At 42.9% G+C, this 22,210-nt stretch overlaps 1 protein-coding gene across 1 annotated transcript; it reads left to right on the plus strand.

Annotated features, from left to right (window-relative positions):
- Nucleotides 1-16,638: 16,638 nt before the first annotated feature.
- LOC119705576 (histamine H3 receptor-like) lies at nt 16,639-21,637 on the plus strand. The gene is made up of 3 exons (XM_038148163.1): nt 16,639-17,037; nt 17,105-17,271; nt 19,330-21,637. Exons 1-3 carry the CDS (start codon nt 16,812-16,814, stop codon nt 20,215-20,217), a joined length of 1,281 nt encoding a protein of 426 aa, XP_038004091.1. The 5' UTR covers nt 16,639-16,811; the 3' UTR covers nt 20,218-21,637.
- Nucleotides 21,638-22,210: the final 573 nt, after the last annotated feature.

Here is a 22,210-nt window from a genome sequence, read left to right on the forward strand (position 1 = left end):
AGACATCCCGTGGGGACACACATCCCCATCCGTGGGGACCAACATCCGACAGGACCGGAGTTTCCAAAGGCCCGCTGAAACCGTCCCGTGCCCATCATAACCCTAAGAAGAGAATGGTTTAGTCCCCAAGAGGTTTCTGTTGAATGTTGTCAGAATTTAACCATTATACCATGGGCATGGGTGTTTAACCATACGTATGTAGTTGTCATCTATCACAATTAGTTACAAAATTACAGTTAAACATCTGAATCCCTCCCAAAATCTTATTGGCAAGGTCAGGCTTTCATAGCAGAGTGTGTATGTAATTAAAGTGTCTTTAAATTGGCACGTTTTAAGTACTTAAGTGGAGGGAAGATGTCACCCTGATTTTCTAAGACTTTGCTAAGCCTTTGGATGTTTGCATTCTTGTAACAAACTTTCTCACACACAGTTCTGTAAACAACTTATGTTTTGCATTCTTTCATGGAGGAGGAGAGAACTGATGGACTCTTGGTCTGTCCAGTGTCATTGGAGAGGTGGCACTGTCACCCTCCAATCCACTGTCACTTTTGGAAAACTATAAATGTTGGAGTCAGAAAATGAAGGTCCCTCTTTTTTGTTCACCTGGAGAGCAGCAGTGTCTGTGTCGTCATTTCATGTCGTATTGCAACAGGAATAGATGCCATCCAGTGGGATTTTCAGAGGTTGAAAGGGACCTCTTGGCCAACCTCATGCATTTGAAGGAAGCCAAGTGCAAGGTTTTGCACAGGTACAGGCTGGGCAGAACATGGACTGAGACTCTTCCCGGGGAGAAAGACTTGGGGGTGTTGGTGGATGAGTAACTATATAACCATAAAGTTATGGCTATGGAGGTTCCCATATTGAGATGTTTTGATTATTTTTCCTCTAAATAACTGCAGTGAATTCAGGGACTTCTCAGGGCTTACAGTGGGAAGATCAGTTCTTCCTCATCGAGGTGAAACACTGGCACAGTGTTGAGATCAGGACAACCCATATTTACCCCCGTTTGTTTTGTTTACAAAATAGCTGGGGGCAGATTGTGTTCCATTATATAAGACTTACAAACTGATTGGTTAATTATCCCCAATCCTTGTGAAGAGCTGTTTTACTTGAAAGAAACACAGCCCTGGCTGTTGATTTCCAGAGCCAGTGACTGCTGCTGCGAGTGCCATGGACATACTAAGCTCCATTTGGTCAAAAAATTCCTCTGCTGTTGGTTTCCTTCCGCTCATATTGGAAATAGAAACAGTTTTCTTATTGTTGGAAACCTTCCACTTTTCAGCTTGCACATGCATGCAGAGTGCAGACCATCAGTTATTTTCCTGAAGTCAGTTATTTTTCTCCCTACAATGTTTATCCATCCAATTTATTACTGAGCATGAATTAGTGCTTTCCTGAACCTCATTTGGCAACTCGCTGTCTCCTTTTGCGCAGCACACTTTCCTTTTACCTCAGCTACTCTTTTTTGCACTCTTTTCCAAACTTTTTTTTTTCCTGTGCAAGACTGACCAGGTCTGTGTGAAGTCCAGAGGACTAGCAGTATTTTACGTGCAACAATGACACTCCTGAGTTGGACAGGAGGAAGAGAAAGTGCTTGCCCTCACGCTCTGCTCTCAGCTCTCACACTTTTGAATGAAATCTCACGGCTGTTGGTCCTGTGAATGAGATGGATCACTGAGATGTTTCTAAAACCCCAAGCCTTATCTTAGGCCCCAAACAGATTATTTTCACCTGCTGTTTCCCTTGAAATACTAAACAGTGAGGGGTGCTCATATGCAGAACTCTGTCTTCTGAAATCTGAAATATGCCTCCACTTCAAAACTTGACATAGCAAATAGAGAAATAGAGTTTGAAAATCACAGGTCATTAATTGCTTCACAGAAATTAACACATGTGCAGCTACATAAAGCTAAGGAAATGCAGAGATGAACTAGTGTCTTACTGCTAAAAGATAATTAATTGTCTTTTGGCATTTCAGTAATTTCAACTGAAGAAACACAATGGTAAAACAAACCCCACATGTGGGATTTGGCTCATCTGGGTGTCCCCAGACACATCACAGATCACAGCAGTTCCAATGCAGGTGCCACAGAGGCATCTGTGGGGCTGTGCTGCCTCAAAGCCTGGTGCTAACACACCCCACTGGGTAAGAGGAGCCTCAGCTCTCCACAGAGCAGCTCTGGTGGCTCCAGTTATTACAGGTAAGAGCATGCAGCCAACAGGGCCAGGATATCCCTGCCTTCCGTGTGTGGGCTTATGAAAAACCCACCCATCTACAGGAGTACGTGTAGGATAACAAACTCACTGGGTCACTCTCAACCAGACCTTCATTGTGCCACTGATTTCCCTGCAGCAATGTCGGTTCATGCCTATTGAAAATCAGATCCAGAGTTTAAAATGTGAAGAAAAATAGCAGTGTTTTAGCCAGTGTCTTTATCCAAAATTAAAAAAAAAAAAAAAAAAAAAAAAAAAAAAAAACAAACAAACAAAAAAAAACAAAAACAAAAAAACAAAAACAAAAAACCAAACAACAACAACAAAAAAAACAACAAAAAAAAAAAAACAAAAAAAAAAAACCAAAAAACTCTTAATTCTAATTTGCTGCTGGTACTAATTCTCTTTTGTGGACATACACGTATCTCATTTGAGAGTAGGAACTATTTGTGCTTTAAGATGTCTTAAAATAGTATCTTCTTAATCATGCCTTAGTACAAGGCAACCTTAAACTACAGCAAATTATTTAATTACACACAATGAAAAAATTGTTATTTAATATAAGGCTTGCAAATCAGAAAATGTCTATGAAATATGGGGAATAAGCAGCTGAGCCAAGCCAGCAGAGACGTGACAGCGATGGGAAAGAAACAAGGATGCACAAAAGAAAAAAATTAGGAGACCACTACATAAGACAGTAAAACATTCCTGTGTACCTTTCTCATTTTGGCACACATTTTCTTTGTTGCCATGGCAATCACTGTAGTCCTTCTAAGCCTCCATTTCTGCACTGTAAAATGCAGATAATATTTTTTCTGCATATGTTTCATTAATGCATTTGCAAACCACTTTTATGGCAGGGGGTGAATGGTGTCACATAACTGTAGATTGCTGTTAATTAGTTGGCTTATTACAGACTGGGTTAGATAACTGGTGTTCTTTGACAGGTATCTCTTCAGTCTTCAGATTTTCCTTTGTAGCAGTATAAACTTAAACCACTGTAAACCTAAATGCATTGATTCTTACCAGAAAAGCAACTGAATTTTTCAAACCTGTTTTCAATTCTTTTCGGAATCTTCTCAATATTGGCTTCTTTGGGAAGATACTGGGTGGCTTTAGGATTGTTCTAACAGCCACTTTATATTTAAAAAAACCCAATAACTGCATTGCTTATTTGGATTTTCATGTTAATAGACCATTCTTCTCTTGTAATTCACTTTACTGCTTCCAAAATTCTTGTGTCCTCCTATCAAGGAGGTGGTAAAAGAGATTTTAGCCCTTTTGCTCATTGAAGAGGATACTGCAGTTCTGTTTTCAAGAGCCACTGAAGAGCAGACAAAGGAACATTCTAGGAGACCCTGCTTTGAGCAAGGAGATTGGATTAATGACCTCAAGTGGTCCCTTCCAACCTTACTCATTCTGTGAGAGTGCTTCAGTAGAACTGGGTGCAGCTGAGAACTGATCTTATATAGGTGGGGGGTTATTTTTTCCTCTTTTCCTTTCCTTTCCATTGTTTTACACATATTGAGACATATCTGCACCTCAGCCATGCTCTCATCTGAGCGAACTTTCAATCTAGACATTGATTCTACATACTAGTGGAAACTCAAGTTCATACAGAGTGCTTGACTAAGACTCACCTGCAACAGAAGAGCTATTGATCATGTTCCCTTGGGACTGGGAAGGGCCCTTCTTCAGATACTTATCTCTCTGGGGAAAGCCTTAAAAGAGCCAGGAAGCTCTTTCTGAGATGCCTCAAAGTCATCAGGAGCACCAGAGACATGAAACAAGGCTCCTGCCAGGTGTTCCTCAATTGGCTGCAGAGTACAAGAGGAACACAGCCCTCAACAAAGTGTTCTCTTTGTTTGGAGAGAAACAATAGGCAGGCAGATTTTTCCAACAGATGTTAAAATTGAAATTAAGAATTGATGGGAGTAAATAGAGGCTTTGGGCAAAACCAGAAACTGTAAACAGGCTTTAGCTTTATGACTGATGCTGTGAGATTCATATATCAGGCATTTAGCACTGTATAACAGAGTGAATGCTGGGTTTTGCCTTATCACTGTCAAAATTTTCACTGGCATCGTTGCCATTACTGACTTCTCAACTTCCTGCCCCTCCAGAGCTGCTGACCACATCTTTGAAAGAATAACTAAGATGCAGTCATTAAATGTAAAGATGAAATCATGATAACACCAGATGCAGAATGCAACAAATTGTTAGGCACAATTATGTCAGGAAGAAGGCATGATTGAAGAGAATGAAAATCACTTGCACTAGTGATTTTGTGTGATCATTGCACCTCTTCATTCACTGTAAACAAAACAAAATTAAATTTACTAATGATGCAACAGAATGCAGCTGCTGGAGATGGGATATGTTGTTTTGATCTACACTTCCTTTCATCTCAGTCAAAATTTTGAACATGGCCATTTAAAAGCAATTCTCCTATATTTTTGTGGTAGTTCAAGTACTTTAGGTTCTTTTTTCCAGAGGACAGCTGTGTTGTTATCTTGACAGCTAATGTGTAGTAATGATGGATTTAGGTCTTAAAAATTAGCTACTAAAGTGTGTCAGAAAAGAGATGAATTAGCCTGAAGTGATTTCTGACAAGCACTCAGTGGGTTTAGGAGTGTCTGAGCAGATGGCATTGGGGAAGGTAGAGCTGTGTCAGTGTGCTCCCTGCAGTGCCAGCCAGAGCAGTGAAGACACAGACACTTCAGCCTGGGCAGGAGAAGCCAGAAGAGAGAATGCAGAGTACACTGGACTTGTGGATTTGATTTTCTGGTGTAGATTTGGTTTTCTGCAATCTGCTTAGCAATTTGTGCATAATCACAATGGTCCGACTACATGCTCCAATAATGACACAACCCATAACTACATACACACGTAAATGACAAAGCCAATTCTTGTTCTAACAGAATTCTGAAGATACTTGGGAATTTAAAAAATATGTTGAAGGCCTTTCAAGAAAAAAAGTGTTTCAGACAAAATACAGGTTTTCTGCTCGGAAAAGCAGGTACTGGGGTACATTCTAAGGTCTGTGGTTTATAAAACAATAGCATATGTGACCCAGTGATTCCAAACACCAGTGGCCCCACCTGTGGCTGCAACAAAACTTGGTGGAAGCAAGCAATAAAAATCCAATTAAAGCTGCATTGAAGCACAGGCAGTAGAGGGTGGCCTAATTCCCCCAGCTCTCAGGCAGTATTGCTGTGGTATACTCAGCACCTGTTCCAGGAGCTGGTGGCACAGGGAAGCATGGATGTGCCCAGCTGGGTGGGAAGTGCCTGGCAGTGTGGTATTCCCAGGGGATGGAAACTATTTCTTGTGTGTTCATGACGGTGCTGACAAATCAAGCCTGACTCACTTTGTTCATGCCCGTCTCCTATCTCAGCTGTAACTCACTAAATATGCAGCCTCCTGATAGACAGATAAAACTCCAGCATTCCAAATCTTGTCCATAAAAAGCATTTTTTACTAACATCCTTCTCTTGGTATCAAGCATTCTGCAGCACTTGTAACCACACCCGGCACTTGCTTGTCACTGACTTTTTCATGCCAGATTCCTTCCATTCATTAACTCCCTTCCAAGTACAAAAATGCGAGGTTCCCGTGTTGTCAGTGGCAACAGTACATCAGTCATCCCTAGCACAGCTCCCCGTGTGACACACCAGCTCCTGCTTTCCTGCTGAAGTCTGGAGGAGTGAGCAGGCACTGAAATACAGCTGATGACCTGAAAAGCCTTCGCAGGAATATATCATCAATATGCTTCTAACAAATGTGCCCAGTGAGAGATGCTGCTTTTGACAAGGCAGCAGACAGACTCCTCTCCAAAGCTGCCAAGAAATGGCACAGTCCTCATTCCCCATATCACAAGAAGGTGTTGCTGTCCAGGACTTAACACCGGTACTGAGCCCTATCTTTCACCTCTGAGAAGATAAGGCTGAGAGGGGCTGGGAGAGACAATGTTTTTGTTCAGAGCTCTGCTACTGATAATAGGAAGAAAACAGCAAGTGGTTTTCTCTAACTGTATCAAACAAACCTGGTCCCGAATGGAATATACCAGATTTACATGCATTTACTTTCTATACGCCTCCATATCCATCCTGACCTGTAGCTATGTCCTTGAGTTAATCAAACATTGTTCTGCATAGAACTCTGCCAATACCAACACATGGCCTCGCTTCTTAAATTTTATAATATAGAACTCTGCCAATACCAACACATGGCCTGGCTGTTCAAATTTTATAATAGATCAAAATGAAATGTCCCAGATATTGCACTGCAAAGACTGAAAGGAGTTACTGTACTCATCACTTGTCCAGTTAGCCTGGTAAAAACAACTTGTCACAACTCCTTGCCAGAATTGATACATACTTGGGAATGATAAAACCCAGTAGCTCTTAATAAAAGGCCAGGACCAAGGCTGTTTATTTTCAGTGTGAATCACACTGCAATGCCACTTATGTTGAGCTGTTGTACTGCATGGAAAACAAAAAGTCCTCCAGAAATTTGCATAGCCAGGACAAAACTCAAGGATAAAGCATAAAAGTGGGGGCTGAAAGATCAAAACAGTAGCAGAAATCCAAGCAAGAGCCATGAGTTTTAAGAGGACAGAAAATCCATTTCAGGTGTGACTGTATATGTGCATATAAACATGCACGGAGAAACCTTACTCAGTCTAGGAAAAGACAACATGAAATCAGTAACAGAGCAGATTGTAGCTGCACCCAAAAAAGCACAGGTGATACAAAACCTCTCTCCTAGGTACCAGAAAGAAAAATACAGCAAATATGTTACCTGTGACTAGAAAAGGGACTGGCTTCTAGGGAAATCAGGTCAGCCTAAATACTATAGATATATGGTAAGTTTTATGACGTTATTAATTTAAGCTTTCTGAGGCCATGGACATAAATAACAAAATATGATATCACATCATGTCATGTCATATCATATCATATCAAAAATAATACCTCACACTAAAGTAAGAAGGCAGCCTGGCACCACTGCTCTCTTCTAAAGCATCTCCCTCCTGATGCCCAAAAGCTAGGATGGACATAAATCCCCATAGACCAATGTCTACAGAGGAGGTATTTGTTTATTGCAGTGCCAGTGGTGAGTGTTTTGTTGCTAATAGGCTTTGTACTTGACATTTTTTCAGTAGTACTATTCTTATCTATCTCTAAAGCAGGTGGCTACCTGGTGAGTTTTTTCTTCTTTTTTTGTCTATTCATCATTAAGCAACTAGTTAACCATATACTAGCCATTACATTGTACAAAAAGTTATTTATATCTGGTTGTAAACGTATAAAAATCTATGATTCAGGTTAGATAGGTATCAGGTTATATAGATATCTTATAACTCAAGCTACATAAGCACCTGGTAGCTTTGATCTAAGTTCTATAGGCATCACTCCAAAGCAGCTACTCAGCATGGGCCTTGCTGCAGGCCTAACACCCTTAACAGTTACTGCAGAGCCATGAACTTCAAGTATAACAGAATTTAATGTGCAAATATCAGCTCAGAAACAAGAAACCTTGCCCAAATTATTTCTTTGCACAGTTTGTTGGTTTTTAAAAGGGATCCTGGTCTGATAAGGTTATTTTTGGGATAGAAGCAGATCCCTCAAAACATGAAGGTTTTGTTGCAACCAAAGCAGATGGAGACACAAAGCCCACAGAAGCAGCATCTGGAAAAGGCAGCTGCTTCATTTAAAGCAGGAAGCAGCTCTGCTGGTTTTAGGTAGCCTTGTTAGCAAACTGGAACAGGAGTGGAGACTGCTCAGGATGTGGTGATGAATGTGCTATTCTGCTGCCTCTGCAGCTGAGGAAAACACAGGCTGTTCAGGGAGCATCCCTCCTGACACTGGCTTAGGAGCAAAGTCTGTATGACATTTTGAACAACAAAATGAAGCTGCTATCAGCATATCAAATTGTGAGTTAGTTAAAGCAAAGACTATGACCAGAGGAAACAAAACAACCCTTATTTTTCTTAGTTTCATGTCACAGATGACTATGTAAAAATATATTTTAAGATGACCCCTTCTGGTTGGTTTTATACCACTGACCTGATGATTGCCAAGAATTCCATCCATTATGCATCTCTGCTTCTGTGAAAAGTTCCTGTGCAGCCACAACCTCTGCATGATGAGTAAAGAAGAGAATCCTAGCAGGGAAAAACACAGCAAGCCAAAAGGTGCAGAAGAGACACACAGGAAACTTCCATAGATGTTGATGTATTTCACAGGAAGGCAAGGGGAGCTTTTTATTACGGAGTAGATCCTTCTTAGCCAATAACCCATTATTGTTTAAGTGTTCCCATTAAGGCTGGACTCCAAAGGGTGGTCACAGCCTGAGCAGATGCATCAGAGCTTGATTCTAACTGTTAGGAGCCCTTGAAAACCTACACAGGTGATGAAGAGAAAAATGCCAATAATATCTATCGTTAGCAATTGTAACATATTTTCTCATTTACCATAGTGCACTTCAGAAAAACTAGCATGGATCAGCCGTGATCAATGTAGGGTGTAACCTCTGAGTATCTGAGAAATTATGTACCCTTTTCACCTTGAAATCTGCACTAAACTTCTTCACCCTGCCCATGGAATAAATAAAGCTATTGCTGCATCAGAGAAAATCTGAAGGTTGATCTGGTGGAGGAAAATTCATTAATCTCTATGATGAGATGACAAGTTCACCACATAGCTAGGAGTGCAGCACCTGTGTTTCCACTCCATTTCAATTACATTCTTTGTGCAAATAATAAAACTGAACTCATCATCAAAGGATGAGTATCAAATTTTAATACAGCAGATTTTTTATCATCCTTCTGACAAGCAAAGTGAAAAATTAATTTGATGGATCTACACTGTGTCCCATCAGACAGGCATGGATGGGTGAGTGCTGACAGTAACTTCAGGCACCTAATTCAGATTGCAGTGTTCAAAGCCAAGGTCACTCTGGATAGTCTTTGGGAAGCACAGACCCCAAATGCTGGTGTCTTGATGAACCCTGGGAGGCACCCACTGTATCATCTCGGTGGAATCTGGTAATTTACACCAATATCCCTGCAGAGCGACAAATGAAAAGACATGAAATTCACTGAAAATTTAGACTGAGATGAGAAGCTGTGTGAAAAATGCAGAAGAGTCTTATTGATTTCTAGAGATCCCAGATCACTTTCTTCTTCTGACTATCTCTTAAATATTTCATGGTCAGGACCAAACAAATATTCCACTAAAATCTGGGGTTTGACTAATATACAGCATACACAGGTTGTTGAGGTGATGATTTCAAAGCTACAAAAACACAAAGCAATGTCAGAAGCTATTTTCTTATGAGTCAGACATAATAAATACACACACATGGAAATCCTTGAATTTCTTGATTGAAAAGTCAAAACTTTTTTGAAATGGTTAGGGAGAAAACATTAATTTTTTTCACAAACAAGATGAGGTCACATGGAACATGAAAGGAAGTATACATGAAATCACGAATTTAATCAAAGTGTTCATCTTAAAAGCAGAAGGAAGATAAAAGAGGATGAAGTTCCCAACCCTAAAGTGGCATTGAAGGCTGGTTCAATGACTATAAAATACAGTGCAAATCTGAGGGCAAGACAATCCCCCTGATGATAATTACCAGGTCCTAGTATTAGCAAGAAAAGGGCATTTTTGTCATTACAGATGTACCTGGAAGAAATGTTATTACCCATTAAAGTCCCCTATTATTCTGCTGTCAGTTACCATCTGTTAATGAAGCCTTCATGATCTGACAGTTCATTCTCTAATTGTCACCCTGTGCCAGTCTCTGGTTCACAGCACACTGTGAACTCAGCCTTCATATATTATCCATTTCAAGAGCTGAGTTTTCCAGGCTTCACCTCTGATGTGATCTTTATCTCCTCCCTAAGTGGCATCCTCCCACACAGCCAGCCCATGGCTTCAGAGAACCCTTTGTGGGCTGCTAAATTACAGACTTCCCTGCTATTTTGACAGTGGAAGAATATCCTCATGATCAAGCATTTCTTTCAAAGTTTGCAAGTCTCCTGTGAGACAGTCAACTCGAGAATGTTTGTCATTAAGAGGTATTTAATGCTAATTATCCTGCCATTCCTCAGCTCTCTCTCCACAGTAGTTTTTAAGTTTCCATAGATACCAGCTCTTAGCTCTGCTGAATAGCACCCTTTCAGAAATTTGTATTTTTTCCCCTCAAGACAAGACTGCTTATACCTGGAAACCTGTACAACAACATTTATGTTTTAACACCTCCTCTGTACGCTGATGTCTCTCAGATGCTTCTCTCCCATGTGATATTCCACCACTACACAGAGTGAGGTGCTTCAGGTGTGTGTGGCATTTTAATAAAAGGTTCACAAATATTCAGCACACAGAGATGGAAGCCACAAAAGCTAGCCAAAAGGAAACTCTCAAACAAACAGATTTTAATTACTTCTTCTCTCAATTTTAGATGGCAAAGTCTTCTTTGCAAGGGATGTTTATATCCTGGAATTCCACAATTAGAGCATTCTCCAGGGGAATTAAAAATAGGCCGGGGGTTATTCATCAAAAACCAAAGCAGGCGTCCAAATAACCAGGCTGCAATTACCCCTTCCCCCTCTCTCCCTGCAAGAACTGTCACTGCAGCACCTCTAGAGATCTCAAGCTCAGTTTTCTCCTCAGTCTTTCAGCTTCCATCCTGAGTACATGAATGGAGAGGGCTAAATGGTTGTACCTCTGCCACATCACAGAAAGAAACACGAGCCTCAGACACATTGCAATATAACCAAATTTCAGCTGTGTAATTCAAACATGTTGCCTTTTCAGCTTTGAATGGTCTGACTTCAGGCCAGGTCTGTGCACTGCCTTCCAACACCAGTGGCTAATTCTGATACTCTCTTCTGATTCTGATGTCCTTTCCTCCAACACATCAGGTATCTCAGTTTAGTCACTTATCGATGAGAGTTTTCAGAATTGATGTTTATTTATTATTTAATCTTACATTGTCCTGCTAGATGGAGGCTGTTCTCAATAGCAAAGCCCTAATTATGTTTCCCTTTGATGCAAGAATTCATCATCTGGCTCTGGTTATGATCAAGGCAGAGATTTTGAAATCCAGGGGCAAATATAGGAACATCCAAACCAGATCAGGCCCAGTGGCTTAAATCCTGTCTCCCACAGAAAGCTTAGCTGGGAAACGAGCATGAAAACACAGCAGTCATATAATGATTACTTCCCCAGAATGAAATGCAACTTCCCCAGAACACCCTCCTAGTCTCCAAGGATTTGCAGTACAGGGAATTCTTGAGAATAAAGTTGCAGGTTTGTGTGTAATAACCCTCAATGGATAAATTTATGGTCGGAATTTACATGAACTTTCAGTATCCACTATGCCCAGTGACTTCTGATACAGATAAAATGCTTGTTTAGAGATGCTGGGGAGAATATTGTGAGTCTGTGCTTATTATCAGCTTGCCATGGAAATACCTCCCTGAGTGGGGCCAGGGGAGATACAGAAAGCAGCCGTGCCTCCAGCTTATTCCTGGGGAATGCCATCTACTGGTGGAAAAGAAGGTGTTGTGCAAATTCATTCAACTGCCAGAAACACTGTTTGCCCATGAGTATCACTCTGACTAGAATTGCCAGATTAGCAGGATTATGTATCTGGACATTATCAGTGCAAACGAAAGAGGTGACATGCCAGGGGGAAAAGGAACTTTTCCAAGGATTAAGGAAGAAGGAACTAAAAATGTGAAATAAGCCACAGTCTGGGTACCTCTGATTTTTGCAATGCTCTTGTCACCAATACAATGTTAACAGATATTTTTGGAAGTCTGTCCAGCCCTCACTGAGTGTAATCAGAGAACATTTGGTTCTCTGTAACATACTTGCAGCCAAGAGACAAAATCGGGATGACATCCTTTGATGCTGGCAACATAAATAAACTGCCTAAGTGAAATACTGATCCACGAAGTATCCAGGATGGGAAGGACACCAATGCCAAACATGCCAGACTGTTGAACTGGTAATACAGGATACCGGGAATAACAGGTGAAACTGCTGAATGAATCCAGGAGGAGCAAAAGGAGATAAAAGTACTTGTAGCGCTTGTATTTTGTTACCATGCTGCTCAGTTCTAATAAAATTCTGGTGTAACCTTAAGGCAATTGCCTATGGGATGACTATTTCTATTTATTGCAGCCTAATTACCCAAGTCCATTAGTAAAATCATATTTCAAATCTCTCATCTGTATTCAAACTCACAAGTCTTACTTCTTGACAAATTGTTATTAAAACAAGAAAGCCAGACATCGAGGGGACCTCAGGCTCGTGATGTTTGGATGGATTCCCATGGAGTGGGACATGGCAATCGTGGCCTCCCCTGAACTGCACAACACAGAGCAGACCCCACTCACCTCAGCCCAGCCCCTCTCCCCTCCCTGCCTCTGCCTCTTTGTCACATGTGAGCACAAGTCACACTGGAAGAGGATGGAACCCAGTTTCTTGATGTCTGAGCAGGCGATGATGCCTCTCAGCAAGAACCAAAGGGCTGCAGTCTGATTTCTTTCTGCCAGAGCCATTCTTTTGCAAGTGCCTTAAAACCAGGCTGGGATAACGACACCAGCTGCTGTTACTGACACCCACACCAAAGATGCCACAGCCACATCCCTCACAGGACTACGGTCTAGTGGATGTTTCCTTACTGAAGAAAAGAAAGTTCCTCCTCAGTAAATGGCAGGTAACACTGTGAGCTCTGAAGCTCTTCCACTGGCACTGATCAAACAGTTGACTTTTCTCTGCATGTGTGGGAACAAGAAGGAAATGTGAACTGCATGATATGCAGGAAGGCTTCTAGAAAACATTAAAAAACTGAAGGGAATCAGTAGGCAAGCAAAACCCTGCCTGGCAAAGGGTATAAGGCTAATAGGAAATGCTCAAGGCAGAATTTAGTTTTTCCCCATTCATTTAACTAGGATCAGCTCAGCAGCAACATTTGATTTCCCAAGTGATAAAGCCTTATAGGCATTTTCTCAGAGAGTCTAAAAATCATTCCTTTTTTCTTGGCCAAAATACCAATCACTCACAGCAAAAGGATAGTTGACAGCAACCTTTAAACATAAAATGGGGCTATTAACAAGTAAATATTTTGTCAAGATTTGCAAAACTACTAACGTGTAGTTTCTTTTAAATAAGTGAAGGTTCCTGCTATGGCATCCCACTTTTGAAGTGTGCAGCAGTTGCCCTTTAGCTTCAGTAAAGCTTTGGTACCAGAGAGCACATGGCACACACGAGCACACACACAAGAAAACTGCCCCCCATGTGAAAGTATCTCTGTAAAGAACAACAAGAAGAACATTATGTACACTGTGCTATTTGGAAAAGGCACAATGATTTAGCTTTGGGTTCAGATGCAGGAAAAGACCCAATGTAAATATATTTATTACCTTACTTAACTAAGAAGATACCAGGAGGTCCTCAGCACCCTCTGGCCCAACAGGGCTCTACAACCAGCTGGAGTGTTCCCCTTCTCCATGTGGTTTCCCAAGTATTTTTGGAAGCTGATTTTGGCCTGTTCTGGCAAAAGTGTTATCTGTCTGCTGTGTGGAAAAATCATTCTGTTTTTCTGTCATTGCTCTGGGTATACTCACCCACATATGCTCGAGTCATGGGAAATGGCATGATTCAGACAGCTCTCAGAAATTACTGAAGGATGTCTTTGGAAGTGAAAACAATTATCAGGAAATCACAGGGAAAAAAAAGTTAAAATTTCAGAACACATCGGTATTGATATGCCTTGAAAAACAACACTACATCTTGCATTTTCTTGGGCTGTTGTCATTCCACTTTACTAACTCTTATAATTTACATATCTTAGAGCAAGAAAATGCTTGAAGTCTGGATTTTAAGACCTGCTGTTCTGAGGGTGTTGCCCACCAAATGCACACTTGTATCTGCTGTCTCCAAGGTCTCTGGACACACTAGCACAGTCTTCAACAGTAAGTCTCCAAAATGCAGAGTTATGGACTGATAGTTCATGTTTTTAGAATAGAGTTTTGTTAAGACATCATCCCTTGCCAAAGCAGCAATAATAAAGAAGCATTAAAAGGCAGTGAAGGCAATTATGGAACTTACTGAGAGTCTCAAAATCTGCCAGGAGGAAAAACACTACAAAAGCTACTTCACATAAAGAACACAAGTTTACATGCTGCAAACTCACTGAGCTGCTGTAAAATTATAATTGCTTTACATTAGAGGAGTTAAAGAATAAAGCAATTTTTCATGAAAGAATAAATCCTCACATGTTTACCTGGTGCTTGAGATTTTTTTTTCTCTTTAGAGACTCTTGGCTTGTCACCACGACATATTTTATGAAAATCCTTTGCTAGGATTTTCTTCTCCTGAGAAGCTGAGGAGCCTCAGGAAAGAAATGTAAACAATAACTATCTGCTGCTGTGGAATGCAACAGGTGCTTCTTGGATTAGTCCACGTTGGGTGTTTCTACTTAATAACCAATCAAGGATGCAGCTGGGTCAGACTCTCCGGTCAGTCACGAGCCTTTGTTATTCATTCTGTTATTCTATTATTCTATTCTATCTGGTATTCTCTGTTATTCCATTCCTGTCTCACCTTCTGATGAATCCTTTCTCTCTATTCTTTTAGCATCGTTTTAATATAGCATTTTAATATAATATATATAATAATATAATAAAGCAGCCTTCTGAAACATGGAGTCAAGATTCTCATCTCTTCCCTCGTCCTGGGACCCCTGCAAATCCCACATTGGCTGACTCTTTATCTTTTATATGCCACAACACAGTCAGAGAGTAGTTAATATCACAAGCTTGATCTTGTCCAAACTGAAGTGAATGGAAAACTGCCAACAGGGCTCAAAGAGTAGAGAAAATGAGTCCCCATAGTAGGAATTAATAATAATCACAAGCTCCATTGCTCCTTTCACTTCTGTTTTGCATGGCTTTACTTATTTGCTTCAGGGAGAAAATGATATGGGGACATGTAAAAGGAGTATTTTCCTCACACATATCAGATATGCAGGTGCTGTTTCTGTCTCTGGACTGGCTGTATCACAAGCAGTTTAAATTGCAAACTATCCTCAGTGGAGCTCCTGATTTACTGAGATTAACTGGCCTGGAATTTGTACTTCTAGCATTGACAAAGGCTTTATCTTTCCCTCTGAGGAGAAGACCAGTCTTCTGTTACCCTGAGAACACATGCTTCACCCCAGACAAATAATAGAGAAGTTATTCAGCTGCTCTTGTTGTCTCACCTGATGCCCATTGGAATAGTTCTCTTTAGAAAGCTGCTGTGATTGCTTCTAAACTTATTTCAAACTGCTGATTTATGCAAATCTTTTATAAAAGAGGAGTTTACCACATGTGAAACACTGGCTGAATTAAGAGAAGATTATGCATTGGTTTTGAGCAAGTTCTGTTGCCTTTTCGTGATAAAGGGGCCCTACCAAAGGCAGCAAATCCCAAAGTGCTCTCAGCCTCCACGGAACTCTCATGGAAAGGGAGGCAAAGCCCATCCCTCAGTGGCCACATATTTTAAGGCAGATGAAGATCCAGTGGGCCAAATCAGGAAAGTAAAGCAGCATTTCCTCTTCTGAATTACCCTTCAGAGTCAACAAACCTCAGCAGCCTGAGCAGCTCTTTCAGGGGTCACTGTGTCCCCCTCCTGCTCCCCGGGCCAGCTCAGCCATCGTGCCAGAGGCTGAGGGAGACCCAGGCCCTTTCCTGGCTGCTCCTGGCTTTGGTTTTTCGAGCAGAGCTGCCTTCCGTGGTCAAACTGGCTCCTTGACATCACTACTACAATGCACTTTGATCACTGTCCAAGGCCACTGCCGGTTTTTGAAAAGAGACGTCTCAGAAATACCTGCAAATGTTGTGGGAATGAGTAGCCAGGCAGGGCAGTGAGCCCTTGTTAGCGCTGTCCCGGAGGGAAAGGCTGAGGCAGAGCTCGGCAGAGGCGGGGGAAGGGTGCCCTGAGGGCGAGAGGGCACAGCCCGCCCGGAATGGCAGAGAGCAGAGACCATCGGGGAGCGCCGAGGGCACGGGGACCAGCTGAGGTACGGTGTGGGGAACCGGGCAGGCAATGCAGCCCGCCCCGGCAGCGGCTAACAACGGACTGGGAGAGGCGCTGGGAGCGTGGCGGCCGGGCTGGGGAGGGGCGGGCACGGGGCTCTCCTGCCCAGCCCCAGAGGCCCGCGCTCGGGAGGGGCGGGCAGCGGGCACGGGGCTCTCCTGCCCAGCCCCAGAGGCCCGCGCTCGGGAGGGGCGGGCAGCGGGCACGGGGCTCTCCTGCCCAGCCCCAGAGCCCCGGGCTTCCGCCGCGGGCTGGGGTTTCTGGTGCACTCCCCTCTCCCCAGCGCCGCCACCGCACTCCAGAAGTTTTGCCGAATCGGCGCCGGCCCCAGCAGCGAGCGGGCGGGCTGGGCTAGGCAGGGCAGGACAGGGAAGGACGGGGCAGGGCTGCACGGCCCGGCCCCTCGCTCCGCCCGGCGGGGCTGAGCGGGGCGGGGCGGCGCCGCAGCCGAGCCCCGGGTCCGGGCAGTGCCGCGGGCTCTCCGCCGGCACCATGGGCCGGGACGGGCCGTGGCTCAACCTGTCCGGCAGCTCCTGTGCGGCGGGCGGGCCCTTCCCCGCCGGCACCGCCGCGCTGCTGGCCGCGCTCATGGGGCTGCTGGTGCTGGCCACGGTGCTGGGCAATGCCCTGGTCATTCTGGCGTTCGTGGTGGACCGCAGCCTCCGCACGCAGGGAAACTTCTTCTTCCTGAACCTGGCCGTCGCCGACCTGCTGGTGGGTGAGTGCCGGGGCGCCGCGGGGCGGGGGGTGGCTCCGCCCGTGTCACCGCCGAGCTCTGTCCGCAGGCGGCTTCTGCATCCCCCTCTACATCCCCTACGTGCTGACGGGCGAGTGGAGGCTCGGCAGGGGCTTGTGTAAGCTGTGGCTGGTGGTGGACTACCTGGTGTGCACCGCCTCCGTCTTCAACATCGTCCTGATCAGCTTCGACAGGTTCATCTGTGTCACCAGAGCGGTAAGAGCTGGGCAGGGGGTGCAGCGGGGCGGCAGGGGCTCCAGGGCTGCCCTTCCAGGCACGGGGGTTTGCTTAGGTCACCTAGCTTCCACCGCCCTTGAGCCTCTCTCGAACAGCACGACACAGGGGCGAGCTTCTCTCAGTCCTGGAAATAGTTCTGGGAGTGATGAGCTTTACCAGAAAATGCATTTCCTTCTCACTTTTACAGTGGAAGAGATGCTTTGCTTTAGAAACGGCACAGGCTGTGTCTGCAGAGGGAACAAGGTGTACTTATTTCCACCCCAGCTGCATCTTGAATAAGCTTTAAAGTATTACCCAGCTGAAGCAGAGCTGCTCTCTCAGGGCACGGCCATGCCCCCGTTGATAGCCCAGGGCAGCCCAGCTGCAGCACAAGGCAGAGACCTGCTTGCAGTGGGTATGGAACTGCCAGGGGAATTTGGTGTGTACCGCTGTGATGGGTCAAAAGTGGCGGATTATAAATTAACATCTTGCACAGGATGCAAATGCCATTTCTAAGTAATGGCCACAGAAATAGCTCAAGTCGTGTCTGCAGCATAAAAAAGGAAGATTAGACTTTGCACCTAATTTACACCTAGACCATAATGCCTCAAAGTATTTTGGATGGTGACAAAATAACACATTTTACCTGTTAATAGGTTTCACACTTCTACACACACTCTTGGTTAGTTCCATCCACAGTTTCTTAAAGTGTTCATTTAAGTTTGATGCTCATTTAAATCACAAAAAGGACAAAGACTGCAGAATCAATTCAGCAGTTTTACCAACTTCTTTTTGAAGAGGGAGAAATGAACAGATTAATTCTTTAACAGTCAACACTCAGAATTCCTTTATTTTCTAGGTTCTGAATTAGCCATGATTTTTTCTTTCATAAACCAATCTCTCATTACTAAGCACATAGTATAAATATATAAACTAGACGGTTTCAGAAACAGAAATGGAAACTGGTCATAATAAATGAAAATAATCATCCACTTCAAAATACTTCAAATTAATCCCTCATATAAAAATCCCTCCCCAAGCAAGAGTACAGAAAATGACTGTAGGGTTAGGGCAGTATGAGAACATATAAACAGGACTATCTGAAGTTCCAAATTATTCTCCATCTCAACGAAAATAGTAACTTCCTCCAAGACTGCTCCTGAAATCATTCATAGCTTTGTTAAGCACTGCAAAATCAGACCAAGTTCACACACACTCAGGTTTCCTCAGCTCTGTGGCTCCTCTACAGAACAGCACTGGCCGTGGAGATCAAGGCCCACAGATGGGGGCAGTAAACATAAACCCTGTACAGAAGTTAGGAATTTCATATTCCAAAGGCTGTGTGGCTGCACCGTGCAGATGTGAAGGGTGAATTCCAAGCCACTACACGAGTATTTGTCCTCAGGGACAAACATTCCAGGGAATCAGAAATAGAGAAGATGATCTTGACTTTAAGATTCTGATGAATTCCATTGCTGATATGGCTTACTGACTCAGTATTACTGACACATTATTTCTGCACCTTAGCTTCTCTATTTTCTAAATAACAGAGATCAGTTATTCTTCTGTAAAGCACTTTGCAGACCACAACACTCCATCTGTACACCTTAACTGCAAACAGGAATTAAGTACTTCATGAAAGAATGAAATTAAAAATATCAAACAGAAGGTGTTGTAAATTTATTTTAAAAATCCAAATAAAGGGTCGAAATAAATGTTTTTAACCATTCTGTAAACAGGTATCACAACTAATGCAATTAAATATGAAACAACTGGTGACAGTCAATTCTGGGAAGAGCAGTGGTTATTTGCTTTGAAGGAGACTTGGTTTTCAAGCTTTTAAGATCTGATGCACTTCTCAGAACTTATCCAATCACCTTGATAAGGTTTCTTGGAAGGCATATTTCAGAAGTAACTCTTCTGTGATACCAGTAAGCTTGGTCTAAAAACCCTCATCCCAAAACCAGTCTCTCACCAACCCTCACAAGTGACAGAGAGGGCCATGCTCCAAAGCGGCCACATGGGAGATGTGTAATGTGTGTGACTTTTGTCCCTCAGGTCAGCTACAGGGCTCAGCAAGGGATGACCAGAAATGCAGTACTGAAGATGATGACTGTGTGGATTGCTGCTTTTCTCCTCTACGGGCCAGCCATCCTCAGTTGGGAGCACATTGCCCAAAAGAGCATCCTCCCTGAAGGAGAATGTCATGCAGAATTCTTCTACAACTGGTATTTCCTAATGATTGCCTCTACTGTCGAATTCTTTACACCTTTCATCACTGTTATGTACTTTAACTTAAGTATTTACCTTAACATCAGGAAACGCACATTGCTCCGAAACGAAAACCTCTCACTCGGTCAAGAGGACTGTGAAATGAATTTCCAGGGGGAAAAAAGGGAACACACTGTGTTTTTTGTAAAGCCAGCTAACAGAGACAAACATGAGAGGAGAGCAAGCAGCCTTCTTCCCCCAGGGAAGGCTCCCAGGCTTCAGGCCTCAGCTGAGCTTGGCAATCAGCCATCCCATCGGAGTGCCAGTCTTGACCTTCCACCCCTCCAGGTGGATGTGAAGACCAGGCCCCCCAGGAATGGCTTCTGCAAAGCAACAGAAAGCCTTTGCCACCCCAGCAGCAAAGTGGACGTTGCTAACATTATGGCAAACAGATTTAGACTTTCCCGGGATAAAAGAGTAGCGAAATCTTTAGCAGTTATTGTCTGTGTGTTTGGCTTGTGCTGGGCTCCATACACACTCCTGATGATCATCAGGGCAGCCTGCCATGGGCACTGTGTGCACCATTCCCTCTACGAGATCTCATTCTGGCTCCTGTGGGTGAACTCAGCCATTAACCCTGTTCTCTACCCACTGTGTCACACGAGCTTTAGGAAAGCCTTCATAAAACTCCTGTGTCCACAAAAAGCCAAAATTCATCCTGACATTTTGATGTGAAAAGCAAGGAAGGCTGAAAATTAGTACATATTGTATTTGGTGGGAACACCAAAAAGCAAGTATTGCAATACCTGCAAATATTTACAGAATACTGGTAAGTAGGCACAAGTGTAGATATTTATGAGTATGTAGAAATACTGTCATCCATGTAGCTGAGAAAATCATAGCAATGAAAAGAAAGGTCATTTTTTAAAGCTCTTTGGGAAATTACACCAACAGTGTATTTTCTGGTAATGGTGCACTAGTGTTGAAGTGCTGAAAACAAAAAATAATTTTCATGGCTAATAATTAGAGTTCATGCTCTGTCACTTTTAATAACTGTAAATATTGCTGGAATTTCATAAAGCATTAATCTTAGATCTGTTATATCTTACCCCAAACTCACCTCAAGACATCAAGAATCTCAGTTGTTAAGTCTAGGATGCTTTCCTTGCCTCCACTTAGTGGCAAGCCAGACAAGGCATGACCAAAGATAAAAACACAGGAAAAGCATGGGACAGGAGGCAGCACAACAGTGATGTTACCAGGGAAGCTGAGCAACTGTAGTGGGTAAGGGAGCACTGATGTGAGGGAAAAGGTGATGGAAAGAGAAGAGAGTGGAATACTTGGTAGAACAACGTCCAGGAACAGAAGTATAAAAAGGTTTTGAGCTTTTTAATAGGAGATACAAGAATTGGTACCTTAGACACTGGAAGAGTTTCACTAGGAGTTCCCTCCCTCAGCAGTGGCTTCCTGCCCCCCACCAGGATCCTGCATGGGCAGGAATCTACTGAGGTCAGAACTCCACTCCTTACAGCACTGAGGGTATTACACTGTGCTTTGCTGTAAGGACAGAGTAAGCCTAAGTAGTCTGTGAGATCCACGACAAAGCTTGAGGTAAACTTCCCTTCCAGTAATTTTTAAAACATTTACAGTTGGACCTTTACTACTTCTGGCTAGATCGAAAAAAAAAAAGTGTTGTTTTGCCCTACCTCACCCATTGAATCTTTCCATCCATCAAGTCACTAGTAGTCAAGAAAGCATCATTTCAAGTGTTGAGATATTTCCCAGGTAATGCATCATGACTGGCATGACTGAAAGTCTGTTACAATTTACACCCTTGCTACTGCCCAAGAGTCTCTGCCATTGTGCCTGTGCCACAGGAGCAGCTCACATACCTGATTCTGAGTTTGGAGTAGATTTGTCCCACAAGGTGTCACATTGAGCATCACTAATGCTACAAGTTTTTTCCACCATCACCAGCATTTACTACATAACCTAACAGATGCTTTCCTTTGCTGACAGGTGATAGTTACCGAACAGCTCTAATTATCCATTGCCACAGTCAAAATGCATGGTAATAAAATTGATCTTAAAGTTTACAGGCAGTAAAATTATTTACTTTGTAAACTTTCAATAAAAGTAATTAAGAGCTGTGGAAGAGTCCTGTGTAGCCCTAACAAGTGGGAGAGGGTGAAAAAGCACCAGTCTACAACATTTGGGTGACTGCAGCTGAAACTGCGAAACTGGTATTTCAAAGACACTTCCTAAGTTACAAGGACTGACACTGAGGACTAAACAGACATGGTTAGCAAATACTGTAAACTAGGAGGGCATATCCCTACACTATGAACACAGCCACATGTATATAATCACCACATTCTGCTATGGATGTGCTATAACAAAACACCTAAACAGTTCTCCTCTGAGGAACGGTTTCAACAGATACAGAGCAACATGAAGATTTTTGAATCAGCATCAGTTATAAACTGGGGAAGTAAAGCCTTTAGATTATCTCCCCATTCATTCCTCCTCCCTTCCAAGCCAGACTTATTAATCAGTATATTAATGATCTAACTGTTGTATACTCTGCAATTCTTTCCTAGGATTGTATTTGCCTTTCTCAGAAAACAAGAAGCACTCAATTACTGAACAATCCCACCAAAATCTCATTTAATATCCAATCAAACCAGGACACATTTTCAGAAAACAGTGGTCACTCAAGGAGTAATGC

This window comes from Motacilla alba, chromosome 11 (genome assembly GCF_015832195.1).
Source record: "Motacilla alba alba isolate MOTALB_02 chromosome 11, Motacilla_alba_V1.0_pri, whole genome shotgun sequence".
Taxonomy (NCBI): Eukaryota; Metazoa; Chordata; class Aves; order Passeriformes; family Motacillidae; genus Motacilla; species Motacilla alba.

What these genes read in the sequence shown, in the direction of transcription:
- LOC119705576 (XM_038148163.1), top strand. Translation starts at nt 16,812, where the DNA reads ATGGGCCGGGACGGGCCGTGGCTCAACCTGTCCGGCAGCTCCTGTGCG. An exon ending in CGTCGCCGACCTGCTGGTGG is followed by an intron (nt 17,038 to 17,104) that starts GTGAGTGCCGGG and finishes CTCTGTCCGCAG; the next exon opens with GCGGCTTCTGCATCCCCCTC. An exon ending in TCATCTGTGTCACCAGAGCG is followed by an intron (nt 17,272 to 19,329) that starts GTAAGAGCTGGG and finishes TTTGTCCCTCAG; the next exon opens with GTCAGCTACAGGGCTCAGCA.